Source organism: Rhyacophila brunnea, unplaced genomic scaffold (assembly GCF_057557595.1).
Source record: "Rhyacophila brunnea isolate RB1 unplaced genomic scaffold, BYU_Rbru_1.0 scaffold_1, whole genome shotgun sequence".
NCBI classification, from domain to species: Eukaryota; Metazoa; Arthropoda; class Insecta; order Trichoptera; family Rhyacophilidae; genus Rhyacophila; species Rhyacophila brunnea.
Window position 1 is genome coordinate 7,085,574 of NW_028232751.1, and position 16,261 is coordinate 7,101,834.

At 34.6% G+C, this 16,261-nt stretch overlaps 1 protein-coding gene across 1 annotated transcript; it reads right to left on the reverse strand.

Moving 5' to 3' along the window:
* Window positions 1-4,576: 4,576 nt before the first annotated feature.
* LOC147079432 (uncharacterized) lies at window positions 4,577-16,010 on the reverse strand. The gene is made up of 4 exons (XM_085941049.1): window positions 15,372-16,010; window positions 7,281-7,438; window positions 6,929-7,024; window positions 4,577-6,134 (listed from the first exon to the last, which is right to left on the reverse strand). The coding sequence occupies exons 1-4, from the start codon at window positions 15,706-15,708 to the stop codon at window positions 5,745-5,747; spliced, it is 981 nt and encodes a 326-aa protein (XP_085797175.1). The 5' UTR covers window positions 15,709-16,010; the 3' UTR covers window positions 4,577-5,744.
* Window positions 16,011-16,261: the final 251 nt, after the last annotated feature.

Below are 16,261 nucleotides of genomic sequence, written 5' to 3' on the forward strand. Positions count from 1 at the left end.
ACTATGGTCATTATAAACACGAGGGAATACTGACAGAACGCATTAACTCAATTTTTACTGTTTTTCTGTTTTAAATGCCACTGTATATAATTTTACGCTCTACGTCCTGGTAAAACGCACAAAGGCATAGGATATAATGGTGAAAAAATAGAAATATTATTAAATCATATTGTTATTTTTTTATTCTGATAGAAAGTATGATAATGACCTCATGCGTTCTGCGTATATAAAATACAGGACTTGTAACATGTCGTATATTGTGTTTGCCATAAATGTTAGTCTTTATAATGTAGAAAAAATGTTTTTAAAACATAAAGTGGGAGAACGCTTTGAAAAAAAAAATTAAGGTCCTTTTTGCGATTGTTTTAATGACTTATTGTTTTCTGTCAGTATACCCTCGAACAGAGAAGTACAGATGTTAGACAGGAATAGAGGCGAATTTATTGTGAATCTTCGTGGCAGGGTAGCTCGATATTGCCTATACGTCAGAAAAATTGTAAGAGAAGTTTTTAAAGCAGAAGTCGATCTAAATGGATAATTGAGTTTTGCAGACGATTTAGTGATGATCAGAGAAAAACAGATGCATATTTTCAGTCCTCTGTTGAATACAGTAATAAATGAGTGTAAATTGAGAACCCAACCACACCCAGTCTTAATTAGACGTATTACGAGATCCTACGTTTGATGTGAAGCATCAGCAATTTTTCATTTTAACCGAGTACACTGTCAATAATGTCAAGACAGAAACCAGGAAACATTTTCAGAAAAAAATTTACACTCAAAGGCTCGATGAAAAATGGACCTGTAGCTCGCCAGTAGACGATAATGCAGCATTCTTCACACTGACGTGCCCATCCAGGTTTACACTGTGTGTAATGCATAGTGACCGGGCTATCCGATATGTACACATTTAATCGAAATTAATAATATGTCGAGACTTGGGATAGAATACATCATTATCCGCAACCCTTGTACCCTGTGAACAATGAATAAATTGGGCCTAATAATAGAAACTCAGTCTACTACTGTTTTAAGTTAATTTACAGTTATATAATGTTTGAGACTTTCACGGTTGTTTGATATCATAGATTTTTGGGTTATACAATGCATTTTCTTCCTCCTTCTTACCTAGACGTTTCGGGCTCTTTACAAAGGCTATTCTCAAAAGATTCTCTCTCTTGAGCATGGCCTCTGCAACGAACGAGCCCGAAATGTCGAGAAAGAAGAAGGAGGAACATGCTGTGAAAACCCAAATATCTATTATGATAATTTACAGGTGTTCAATATAGGGTTAGTTTTTATTTTGTTGAAATTGATTAATATAATATATTGGTATTAATATAATATTATAGTGGCTCACAAGCACAGCGAACTAAGTCCATTCTGGTTATTTTTGGGTAAGCTAGGTTCAAACATAATATTTGAGTATTTCTAATTCTATAAGAGCCTGCCCACAAAGCGCGAGTAACAAGTTGCGCATTCTCCAGGTACACGTGACCCAATTCAGTTGTCCACAAGCGCTTGCGCTTGATTACTTTCGCGCAACAATCGCCAGACTCTGGACAATCGCAGCGTTTACAGCCATTACAAAATGAATTACGACCTCTTGGCGCTCGAATGCGAGACTTTTTATTGCTACTCTAAAATAAATTATGTCACCTAAGTTGTAAAGTGCCGAGAATAGGTATTGGAAGTAGTCGTGAAATACAAAATCTCATAGAAACCAACCAACACAATTGAGTTGTGCTTTTTTCTACACTCGCGTTTGTTTTTTATGTTGAATCAAAAATGAATTACCTCACCTAATTGTTTCAAACGCGCAAACTACGCCGTTCCTGGACGGAAGACATTTCTGATACTCCACCGTAAATCGCGATGGGACTCGCACCTTGTGGACAGGCTCTAAGAGTATGATTGCAATTCTGAATACATTTAAGTTATTATGTAAGGGAAATCATACACTCAATATTAATGACCACCTTCCACTGTCAAATAATGTCAAAATATATAGAAAATAATAATGTAATCATTATACAGATAAATGAGTGTAGTAAAATGAAGCAGTCGCCCGAAAGTTAATAGTATGGCAGTCTAGAAAAATCAGTCATTATTTTAGAATAGAAAAAAAAAACATTTCTAAAACACAAGAGATTCAAGAAACATTACAAATTAATTTGAGCGCAAATAACTCATAGTATATTATGCATAAGCAAACTTATTAATAAAAATTAACTAGGTAACGTAATAATAAACAGAAATAAGGGAAATGGAATGTTCTTCAACTAGATAATGTTCACTATTCAACCAATTGAAATTGGTCAAGTGCTTAATCACAACGGTAATAGGTAAGCACCAGGCTAATATAAAATATATCATACTAATTTTAAGCTTAAAAATTTAATAACAGTCAACCACATACAGATCTCGATATATATTATGTAAACTTGATATACATATAATCATAAATAATTGTAATTATTCAGTACAATTTAATTCTTACAATAACAACTTTGTCAATAAATAAAATTGTACATCTATATAATTAGCATAACATAATGCATGTATTAATAATATATGAATACTTAATTCTAGAAATATGAATACCTACTTAGTTGAAATTCATTTCTTACGATTAAATATGGTATTTTTATTATAGCTGGTCATTTTGTGAATTTGGTAAAAAATAAACATTTGCGAGTAAAGTTGTTAAATAATATGTTCCGTATTTTTTTTCTGGTATACATGTTAATTCATAAATTAGTGAGTCCCGATTGAGTTCAAGTAAGTCGCCGGAATTATGTTTTTAATACCACTCGTAAAAAATCATTTAGTATTATCTGTTTAATAGATTATCTTTGTATCAAAATTATTTCAGTTTTGATAAATTACTGCAGGATTTTACAGTTGGTCGACTTGATCGATTGATCAGAAAATAATAATGATTAATAAACCCGATTTCCATTCCTTCAGTCCTTTCCTTCCAAACGTTATTTTTAATGATAGCATTTAACTTATTGTCAAAATATTATGCTCATCAACTAATATTAGTATTAGACATAACAAACACTTCAATATGTTCTTCCTAAAAGACATTTTCAATTAAATTCTGTTAAAACCAGTCTTGTCAATCTAATAAAATAGTATAATCATACATTTTCCAAAAAAATGTAGCCTGAAATGCGCACGGGTCTTCAGAGCAGTTCTAATTAAAAAAATATATTCTAATTATAAAAATATAAGTCGATGACAGATCGTCGCTATATGATTGGTTTGTCGAATGTCCGTTTTTGTCGAAATCCACCTTTTAATGCAGAATGTTTTTTTGTATCTAAATGGACCATAACCATCCTTTTCTTTAAATTACTTTGTAATGGTAATGAATAGATCATTCGTATGCTGTAAAAATAACAATTTAAATATCTCCATGTATTTAAATATAGGATTATGAAATTTGTTTTTCGTCTCCTGAACATTTGGTCTATTCGACAAACCAATCCTACAGTGACGAGATGTTATTCGCATTACGCACTGAACAAAATAGTTATTAATTAAATTATATATTGCGGTGGTTCCTCAAATTAATGGGGAACATTTTTCAAAGCATGAAAATATTTTTTTAAAGTTTTTAGCCATTTAAATGACTTCTTTAATTGAAGCGCTTACTTTCAAAAGTGGCTAAAACGGTTTTTCGAGTATTATAAGTTGGATATATATTTTGATAAATATATTTGTCTACCATAGTATGATCTGAGTTTTCATTTAAAAACTCAGCTAAATACGTCAATATTGATTATTAAAAATCTAGCTTAGTTTCAAAATCGGCTAAAACGGTAGCAAAGATATTATATGTTATTAAATTTATCTCAAAATTGAATAAGAACGTTTTAGTCGCTATTGCAAGTAAGTGGTTCAATTATTAATTGTGGAAATAATCCTTTTACAAATGCAAGACATTTTTCTTGGCAGTGTTTAAAAAATTATAACAGGATTACGTTGGGTCTTTAGGCAATCTTTATCTGTAATTCTACATGAGGCACGTTCCTAAATATTATATAATAGATGCTGGCATTATTTTCCTAATAAATTGCAAGAATTTAGATACGGCCTTGTGGAAACAAGTACGTTAAATAAAATATATTGAAGCATATGTTATTTCTAATACCATGTCTATCCATAGTGAAAAAATAATAACTAGCAATAGATTATTTTAATTCTAATTGATTATTTTTTATTAACGTCTCAAAAGAGTTTAATAAATAGTTAAATATTCAATAAACATTAGAAATCCTGTATTCTCAGTAACACTTAACATTATAAAATTAGTTTTGTGTAGCATACTTATACTTAATTAATATATTATTATTGTCAAAGATTTGTACGATTCAGATCTATGAACTGGAGAGATTCAACTTTAATAGAGTTCAAATGAAAAAAATAGTGAGCCGTCTTTAACCATAGTGCCCTGAAGAAACATATCACGCACAACGGATTTACTAAGTCTATTTTATATTATTTCTGATTAAGGTTTAATAATAATTGCCAGTATAAAATAATATAAAACTAATACTGTTTTTTTGAGTGAATAAATATGATGAAAAACCACTTTTGTGTAATTAATGATTCTGTTTATAAAAGAGAATATATATACGGATATGTGAATTCACTTTATCCCTCATTAACATTTGTTTGATTGACAACTATTAGTGAGGTATCAAAAGGTCATATTATCAGTTTAAAGTTAGTTAAAAAATATTGTGTATACCAGTATTTCTCAAACTAATATTATTCGTCAATGTTATGTTTTTTTCAAATACTTTAAATTATTATATTTTTGCATGTCCAGACATGTACAATTTCAAGTAGGCTGTAATGCAGTCGAGTGGACTAAAGTTTCGCTCACACTCACCAATTTTTGCATTCACACATGAAATTATTCATATAAATTCTTTTCTTTCGACCATGTCCGATCCTAATAGGATCATATGGGCCTCCACACAGTAGAGGTTTGTATTAACAGATTTTGTTTTTTTACGAGAAATGGATGTCAGCCACTTGCTCAAGCTATTAGGTCCATACCCTGACAGACACAAATTGAAAAACAATATGTGTACTTGCCAGACCCAGGATTCGAACCTGGGATCCACCGCGTTATAGACCAACGCTTAAGCCGCGTGGCCACCGTGGTTGATAAATATCATTATAGTATCATTCATATATAAATTATACTTACGGTATAATCTAAAACACAGAAACACCAGACAAAACCTGAATTTCTCGGAACAATCAATGAAGCTATAAATAATCTTTGGCGTATGTTAATAATTTTAGCAATATTGGCATCTCTTTCTATTCGCGTTCCAGAATATTTTTTTCTCCTTTTAAATCTGTCTTCAATGGGTTAAGAGTCCATGTCTCACACGAATACATGAGAAAGAGTTTGTAGAAAATGAACGACAACATGAGATATTTTCTAGACCTCCTTTAAACTGACCATTATGAATAATGAATGACCTTTTCATTACAATTCATGTTATATATTATTAGATACTTTGTTCAGGTTCATTAATTGTGTATTCATTTACTAAAGCACATCTCTCAGATGGACTTTCACTCTTAAGTACATACATAAATAATTTAATTGTAGCATATTATATCCCACTGCAGCAGCTCAGTGATTGGTGTTAATATTTATATGAATTATTCACTTAAAGCATTAAAGACGACCATTATAGTAAAATATCAGATTATATGGTCGAAGTAACGTAGTCAATTCTATTAACCTCACAGTATACTTGTGATCTAAAATGCGCGATATAGATGAAGGAGTATATGGATATAAATATAAATCCCATTGCTGTAGCTACAGCAATAATTATAAAAATGATGGTCAAAATTTCTTTGACATCAGCGCATTTTAGATCAATGAAGTGGAAAGAATTGAAAGTGTATTCATAGGGGGGTATAAAAGCACCGTTTTCATCATGTAGCTCGGCGTTAACGCAGACGCATGATGAATTGGGAACACTGACCGGCGAGCAGTTCAACTTGGAGAAATTGACGATGTGCACTACTATCAGTATGAACGCAACGAAGCACAAAATTCCCGACAGTATCGTGGAGATGATACTCATTACCTGAAATAAGAAGAAAACGGCCATGTAGATGTGGAATATTATTATGAAAAGCATATACCTACAGTGAAATTCCGATTTTACGTTTATGAAGGGATAAGATAAATTGGGCATTTTCAAAAATATTTTTTGTTTATTAAAAATCATACGATTGGTTCAGAGTGGGGCATTCAATTAACCGGAGAAAAACTAGATCCGGTTGTCAGTTTTTCTCAAATAACTAACCGGTTTAAGCTGTCATATTTAAAAAAAAATATATATTATGTTAATAAAATATATATAATGTTTATATATTTTTGATATACCCAAATAATAACATTTGGAAACACCTCATAGACATAGCTATTAGAAAATCTTAAAAAATATATGACGCCAGAGAGGACACGAACCTGCATCCTTTGAATTCCGGCCAATGTGCTTTACCGATTTAACCACCTAACAAAAATTCAACAATTTAATAGAAATCGACTGTTTGCAGAATGCTTTTAAATTAAACAAACCTTTAGTGAATAGTAATTAAATCACAGTCCCACAATTTAATTAACAATAGATTAATAAATACGTTGCCATAGTTACATAATATATCAATATACGTATTCAAATGTTTGCAAAAGCAGCGCAGGCGCAATTGTTCGATAACAACATGTTTTCAATTCACGTAAATATAAAATACAAATGCGAAATTGTTATGCCACCTGACAACACCACTAAACCACAGAAATCAATGACAAAAATTGCATAGTAAATTAATATCAACAGCGTATTTGACAATCGTATAAAACACTAAGGCAACTTACTTCCACATAATTTACAGGAAAACATTTGGAATTTCGTATTTTCATTTTTCGTAAACAGCAAACGACAATCAATCCAAATATACCAGACGCCAGCAGCTAAAAACAATAACTAAGCATGAATAGTCAAAATACAGACATCACAAACATAGATTGGATCACACTTCACAAGAGTTTCTAAGCAAATAACTAATATTACGATTATGTTATCATATGTGTGAATTATAAATAAATTATGGCTTTCTGGAATAAATAATATATTATTTTATGGAAAGAATATTAACTGACATATTACAATATATTGTGCAAGGCCTAGTATTTATTGTAAAACAGCAATTTAACAAGATTTTCTTACCGGTATTCCGCACCAATATGGATTTTCTCGAGTTTTAAAACTTGGCGCCCATAATAACATCCACACTGTAATCGCTGTGAGGATTAGCCCTATGGATGCTTTCAAAACTTCAAAGAATATGGAGAATTTGAAGAGTTCAGTTACAGAATGAGTGTGCGCTGTAAAAGAAGAAACAGAAATAACGATATAGTTCTCCACTGATGAGTTTGTAGGTATGATTCTTATAAATTGGAGTAACCTTTGACATCATCCATATTTTTGGAAATACACAAGATACACGTCTCCATTATAAAATTAAATAGTGAGCCTTTTTAATGATGTAATATACCTAAGCATGCCTCATCAATTGGAAAAATATAGATTGAGTGTGCACCGTATGACATAGCAATCTTTTGACAAAAATCACCAGCACGGTTTAACAATCAGACCGATCTGATTAGTATCACTTTTCTAATTCCAGAAAATTGCCTTACATTTATTCAAGATTTTGGCATTTCCAATTTCTTTGTTCTTAGAATGAGATAGATTCTTACAATTTTGAGAATATCGTCAATTTTCATTACTTCATTGTAAAGCAAATTGCAGATACTATCGGTGAATAAAATTCTTAATTCAAATCGAAACATTTTTTATGTTGAATGATTGTAGACAATTTTGGTAATCTTTTACCAAGGTTACCGATAATTAAAGGCATATCCCCCACATCCTGAAGCGGGCCCCAAACATATCATTAAGGTTAAGGGCAGTATAATGTTCTACAATCTACAGTAGTGTTCCCCAAATAATATTCAGCAGACCTCCAGGGTTACGTGTAAAAGTAAGTGAATTCCATCTATGTTTAGCGATTTTTGGTATTTTTTAATAAATAGACTTGAATTGTCGGCACTCGGCATCATAATAATATTATGGCTTAATTACATTGGTAGACGCGCAGACCCAACCCGATCCAAAAACCGTCGAGGTCAACGTTTTAACACTATTTGCAATTACACGCAACGATTCAATCGCGTTGGTCCTTGATTTTGATTGGTTTAAAATAAACATAGTGTTGCTATTATTAAAAATATAAGTTGACCGAAAACTAGATATTTCTTAGATTGGTGGCTACACTGAACGCATTCCCGTACAATTTTACGTCAAAAAAACTGAGCTGTCAAACCTAGCGAGTATCTGTTAAAATTTACGCGGCCGTTTGACATTAATTTATAGAAAGTTTTGTATACTTATTGTTAATTTACATCATGAATAACTGGGCGAGCTTGAATCTCCAAACCAATCGATCTAATTGTAGCGAGTATGGCTATATTTCAACTGGCTCAGGCGTTCAGGACTCGCGGAAAACGAAAACACTGGGTCAAAAGTTGGCTAACTGAAGAACAGCGTGATCGCCATTGAATATAGCGGGTTTTTTACGTTCCACACTATATCTTTGGCGTGTATTAATTCGACGAGGACCGTGTCCTCGGTGCTACTCCATATATTTTTTTGAGTTTTCGCCATTTTGTAGTTGTTCAGTTGTTGAAATCGACCAGTAGAATGAAATGAACGACCGTTTGCATGACTCGCGAGCAGGTACGTATTCGGCTATTTTCCTACGGTTTCGGCAATCTTCGCTTGATAGTGAATGGATCGCACGACGGAATAATAGAAAATTTTCTACTTTTGCCCCAATCGCTCATGATCCTTGAAAACCATAGAGAATAGAGTTTGACAGTCGTGGCAGACGATCGGGCCAGACGCAATCTGCCAATGTAATTTGAGCTTTATGAAGCACTGATCACGACCCCCCTTTTGTGATAGCCAAATAACATGCGACCCATCGCCATATTGGATAAAAAGTAGTTTTTATTAGTAAGAAAACATAATAAAAATAATTATACCTAAAATTTCTGGTGTGTGTTTATCTCACTTAACCGCCACACCACGCCCCCAGGCATGGGCGCCGGCAGCGTTGTGCAAGTGCACCACCTTTGGCTCGAAAACTTTTTTTGATAATTATTGTATATTACAATATTATTTTATATTGAAGCAAGTTCTACACAATATAAAAAATCATTTTAAGAGTAGAAAAAACTAATTTAATTAAAACATTTTGCAAATGGTGACCCGCGCAATGGAAGAACATGGCTTTTGGGTATAAATCCCATATATTAATTTTTTAATTCCACCATGATCAGACATGTTGGCACAGCTATCTTATCCGTGTCCAACCAACATAATGTGCAGATTCAATCCAATATCCTGTACCGTCATTAATATTATCTTGGATAAAAGTTGCACAGCTAAATCCGACAGAGCAGAATAGACCATACATTCTTCATGTATTTTGAAAATGTTATTATTATCTTTTGCAGGTATCGAATTGTACCTGTTTGTAGTTGTGAAAAGTACTCTTTGATGTGGACACTTTGCTGTCGAATCCCGCCGCCTGCGAGGTGCATTCAATTATTCGCTTTATCAACCAGGACGAGTCCACCCAGTTGAAATCCACCGTATCCACATTCATTCACGGTAATGCGATGAACCACCGGAATGTCAGAAAGTGGTGTGCTGAGTTTTCGAGTGGTAGAACAAGTATTCATAGTGAGGAAGAGAGAGGAAAGAGGTCCTCAATTGGTGACGTTTTCTTAAAGAAAATCAATGATAAACTAAGATCACCGTCTGTGAGCTCTCAATTTTGATCCACACGTCAGTAAAGGCTCATACACACTAGCGGCGGCTAACCGCGAGTCACGGCTGTATTCGCGGTTATCCTCAATGCGGCTGACCGCGGGGACAGCAGTTACGTTAGCGGCTAGCCGCAGTCAGTTTCAAAATGAACGTGACTTATCTTGGAGTTCTGTTAGCTAGCTCAGGATGTTTGAGAACCCAGATAAATCAAATTATAAATAATTGTCTGAACATTTTTAGAACTAGAACACTTAAGGAGGGGCGAATCAACTGAGAATGATTATAAAATTAAACGTATCGGAGATTTAAATGTTTTATTCCCCTCCTTGTTTGTTAGTACACTCATTTAATATTAGTTTCAGAAATAAAATATTTGGGCGTTCATTTAGGAACCACTGCTTTACTATAATTCTTCTCGTTTATTAGTACCTACTAATTTGATAATTTTTTTTAAAATTAATTAAATTAAATATTCGGCACATTTCATGTTCCATAATATGCAAGGTCGTTTTTCTACATCGTGTATAAATTTTTCCGTGTCGAAATAGATATCGGAATAAGTTTTTAACAAAAGCGGTCAGCTGTCATCTAACCGCCTAGTGCATAGCGCTCCGTGGTGCGGTAGACCGCGGGCGGGCCGCGCTGTGCATGACAACCGCCGAGATGTAGTGCGTATGGTGTAGGCACTTAGCATACAAAAAACGATAGGCGGCGTGCTCAAAATGCTGACGGAAGCTCACAAGCAAAATCGTGTGAAAAGCGCTCAGGTCTTTTTGGACCGTTTTTCCAATCAAGGTGAGATTTTTTTGGACTATATCGTCACAGGCGACGAAACATGGCATCACCCCTCTTCACCTCACCCCCGAAAATTTCATCAGACAATCTCAAGCCGGAAGATCAAAAAGGCGTTATTCTAGTCGATTTTTTGCCTCAACAGACAACCCATCAATGCCGACTAGTTAAGTGAGAAAAACACACACCACAAATTTGCTCCAATAGCAAAAAAATTCACCTGCGGGCGCTATTTTTCCTGATGATTATTAATATTTGATGTGATATGATGATTAAAATAAAATTAATTCACGTGTTGAATTTTCTTTTATAACTAGCGAGTACCTGGCATGCGTTGCAATGCCACTCAAAGAAAGAAACTGTTTTAATTCTGTTTATTGAAGTGCTTTAGATACACAATATTTTTTATTTTTCTGGTGCGTACACGAATAAATCAAAAGGTTTTCCAATGCGTGAGCAGGCCACATACAGCTGTTCATGTGAGAAGCATGGATTTTCCAAATTTAGGAACGCATACGAATAGAAGATAGTTGTACTAATTCAGAAACCTTCGCGGGCGTGTGTACAACTGACCAAAGTTTCATTACAATCGGTTGAATGGTATAGGAACATATACGAATAGAAGAAGATGGTTGTACTAATTCAGAAACCTTCGCGGGCGTGTGTACAGCTGACCAAAGTTTCATTGCAATCAGATGAATGGTATAGGAACCATACGAATAGAAGAAGATGGTTGTACTCATCCTGAAACCTTCGCGGGCGTGCGCAGAACAACTGACGAACGTTTCATTGCAATCGGATGAATGGTATAGGAACGCATACGAATAAAAGAAGATAGAAGAATAATAAGAAGAAGATGGTTGTACTAATTCAGAAACCATCCATACAAGCAGGCCAGACGGGAACCGTGCTAAATTTCATGGCCGATTTTGGCAAAATTCATAAATTTAAGAATGAAAACCTAACCTAACCCAACAAATAATCCAGTGTATTGGCTATTTAAGAAATTTGTTGGCTGCTGGCTTCCTGCAAACCGACTAGAACCTAACCATCAAAAACAAGGGAATACATAGAATATAAAGCCTACTTCAAGCGGCATAGGGTTTTGTATATTTCTGGCTTGGGATGGAGCAAGATTGGATATGGAAAAATTCACCTACTCGGTAATTTTATAGTACTTAACCCGGCCGGCGCCGATGTCACACACCTTGTACAAATCGGCCAAATTCGCAATGCGCATGTGTATAAATCGATGCCACCGCGTCCATATTTATCATACGGGACTGATTTTTTCACGTAAATTTGGCCTGATTTGTCCTTCTCCTGCCACCTATGACATATTTTAAAAGCATTGGTTCTAAATATAAAATAATCACCAAAGTTTCGAACCAATTCGTACGGCCAAGTTTTGCCGGTCGACAGAAATCAGTTTGAACTGCGCGCCGCGACTGCGCAGTATACGACAGACTTTCAACCGAGCGGGCCATTGCGCGGGATTGTATTTATCGCATACAAGTTGAATATTTACCGCAATCGTTGATAAATACTTTTTTTGCTGTCTGGTGTACTTATCACATTAAAACTGGCATGATTAACTATTGAACGTATGATTTTATTTTATCGCGATTTTTAAAATACTTTTTGTACTGTCTACCGTGTCCCATTTTAGTGAATGTGAAAATTAATACTGATATCAATAACTATGGTGTGTGAGTTTAATGGTTTCTGTGATTTGGCGTTTCTTAATACTGTAGTTAAACATTTTAAAAACATTTCATAGTTTTATAGTGCGTAAATATGGAGGAAGAAAATGTGCGTACTAATGAGGAATTGGACTCAGATTATGACATGTCGGAAGAGGAATTGGAACAACATGAGACTGATCATGATGTTGACGATACGGACTCTGACGAGCCAATTGAATTTTTGCGGTCATGGAGAACTGGTCCGTATATTCCAATAGTTCACGAATTCAATGATTGTCGATCTGGCGTGACATCGAACGACTTGGACGAATCCTCTCCCGAATGTCTTTTCTTTGAACATTTTTTGAATAAAAATATAATGTCGGAAATAGTGAACCAAACGAATACATTTTTTAACCATTCGTACAGTGCGGGAGACCTCGGACCGAAATCGCGGTCACACAATTGGACAGACACGTCAGTGCCGGAGTTGTATACATTTTTTGCCGTATCAATGCTGATGACTCGAAATAAGCACACGTCGATAGAGGAACATTGGAGTACCGATCCTTACCTGCATGCAGACATTTTTGGGAAAATAATGGCTAGAAATCGATACCAACTTATTTTACAAATGCTTCATTTTTCTGATCCTAGTGTGACCGCCTCAAATGATAGACTAGCTAAAATTAGATTACTGTTAGAACACACAAGAACAATTTTTAGGGAAACGATGATACCGTATCAGAATCTTTGCATAGATGAGAGCATAATCGTGTTTAAGGGTAGATTAATTTTTAAACAATTCATTCCACATACAAGACAATGAAAATCTCGGTATTTCCGGTGCGGTAGTGACAACGCTAATGAAAGACTATATCGGGAAAGGTCACACCTTATGGTGTGATAACTGGTATTCGAGTCCGGCGCTCTTTAAATACCTTCACTCTCACAAAACGAATGCTTGCGGTACAGTGAGAAAAAATCGTAAAGATATGCCAGAGTTCAGCAAACTGAAAAAGGGAGATACCGAGGCTAAGTACAATAGTCCACTTTTGGCTCTGAAATGGCACGATAGGAGGGATGTTCACATGCTATCCACCCTCCACGATGCATCATTTGGACCAACGGGAAAAGTGAACTATAGAACTGGCGAAAACATTGAAAAACCAAAATGTGTTATAGATTATAACAAAAATATGGGTACGGTAGATAAATCCGACATGATGCTTAGCAACTTGTCGTGTATGAGAAAATCGATCAAGTGGTATAAAAAGGTCGCATTCCACATGATCGACTTATATTTATTAAATGCTTTTTATTTATATAAATTTATTAAATCTGACAAAAAAACATTGTAATAAAACAACTAGTGGACAAATATTGTGTGAGAATTTCAAATGCACCCCTGCCTAAGCCGACAGCGTCAACTAGCGATAATCCCGTACGATTATTGCCCAAAAGTGCAACGGGACATTTGCCAGAATACATTTTACCGACACAAAATACCGATAAGCCTAGAAGAAGATGTTTCGTATGCGGGAATTCTAAAAAAAATCCGAAAAAAACAAAACTCTCTCGCTATATGTGCCCAACGTGTGATGTTGCGTTATGTCTGTCACCTTGCTTTAAAATATATCACACATCTAAAGAATTTTAAAATAGGTTTATTATTGTATTTGTTTTTTTTTTTAATATGTGAGTTCGTGTTAATTTATCAATAATATTCAATAAGTGAAGTGTTTGTGTAGTTTAAATATATTAAAAGGGTCCCCTTTATATTTGTTTACGACTCAACCCGAAGACATTAATATGTGATTTATCGATATGCACTTGAAAATTAGTAACGCTCGATTCGTGGGAACGTATGCACAAGTGTCGAAATATTACACACCGCGCAGAGCTCTAACTAGTTGCTACAAAATGGCGACTTGCGGTAAGTTCTTTCAAATTTGGATAGCATTCGTTTGTTCGAGTGTTTCTGATATTATAACTGATTTATTACGGTTTTTTAGTGTGTCGAAATTATCTTAATGGCTTTGGGTTCTCGACTGGAGCTGTGACATATTTTTTATTGCTTTTTTTAGTATAGAACAAAGACGATAATGAAATTCATGCGTAGTTATGGTGCGTCATACGATTTTTGAGGCAGGTGCCGGGTTAATAACTTTATGGTCGTGGTCTTTTGAGACAAAAAACCAAAACCTACTGCAACACAAAAATGAGGAGGTTGTGTTAGGTTTTGGGTTATTTTTTAGTAGTTAGGTTTTGTATATTTTTAATTTGATTATGCTTACATAGTAAACAATTGGCGTATCATGGGCATGGCCCCAGGGGGGGGGGGGGGGCTGACAGGGCTCTAGCTTGGGGGCCCGACTTGGCAAGTCGAACAGTTAAATGGGAAAAACACCCCACAAATTTGCTCTAATAGTAAAATAGTCACCTATTCCTAAACGGTTATTAAAATTTTTAAATATGTGACTGTACGATGTAATTTGACGTGATTGATATAATTAAATGATAATTCACACGTAGAATTTCTTTTTATAATTATTTTAAGTGTGTTTCCTGACTTGGGCTTACAACATTTTTATCCATTATGGCCGCGCCATGACCCGCAAGGAGGTCGCGATCAGTGCTTCATAATATTATGCTGAGTGCCAACAACTCAATAAATCAACTGGATTTATTTAAAAATTACTAAAAATACCCTTAACCCTGGGGTTCCGTGGAAACTACTTGGGGAATGCAACTGAGGTAAATCACTGCCCTTAAACTTGGCGATAGGTAGGGAGGCCCTCCATAGATCCTAGCATGGGGAACATGATCATGGGTTTATATTTTTAAATTGACATGTCACTATGTCCGTTTTTCAAGAACTTTTTTGACAATATGGATATCTTTTACCAAAATAAAAGGGCATGCGAAATACGGATGTATTTACCTCGTCCAGTCCGATTCATAACGACCATGCGACTGTGTCGAAGGCTTCTGGTGGTCGGAGTGTGTCGTTTCGATAGCTTCTCAGCCGATATGTTTTGAGGGACAGTTGTATTTGTTAGAAATGTTATCGTTCGTTCGTCGTCCCTGTTAACCAATCGATAATCGAATTTATCTGGCAAAAGTTTAGCTGCGGCACTGCCTTCATCGCGGACGTTTTTGTGAGAAATTCTGTTTTTGGATTGCCCGTTATTAGTCGAATTGTCTTGAATGTTGTCGTACATACTTGATGGTCGATTTATCAATTCCGTATCTTCAACAATGTCACTTGTCCTGTCCATGTTTTAAAGGTTTAAAGTACTTAAAAAATCCAATGGTAAAAAAAAGTAATATGCAAAGTCTTGTTCAGCAATAAGATCTGTTGTGTAAATCGATAAATTAAAATTATGTACATTTAAGATATTATGTATAACTGTGTGTAATAGTCATACACTTACACGTGCTAAACGATTTTCTAGGATTTCGCAAAATTGGCACAAAATAATAATAGCGCAGCGTGCACAGCATCTGCCAGATAGAGATAATACAAAAATATAATACAATATGGCGGGCGTGTATGTATGTATGTATATTATATTAGTCTATGGCGAGCGGCCAATGGCCATAGACTGTAGGCATGTTGTCAAACGTCATTCAATAAAAAAAATGTAATAATTAAATACTATAAAACACATAGTTACCTAGGTTAGTATAAAATTAATTAAACAGTTAATTATAGTACTATTTACAAGTAAAAATTTACGTATTTTGAAAACATCATTTTAAAAGGTAAAAAAATATAATGGCCAAACAAAAAGATGCCGCGACCAGAGATTGAACGGTCATATTATTATC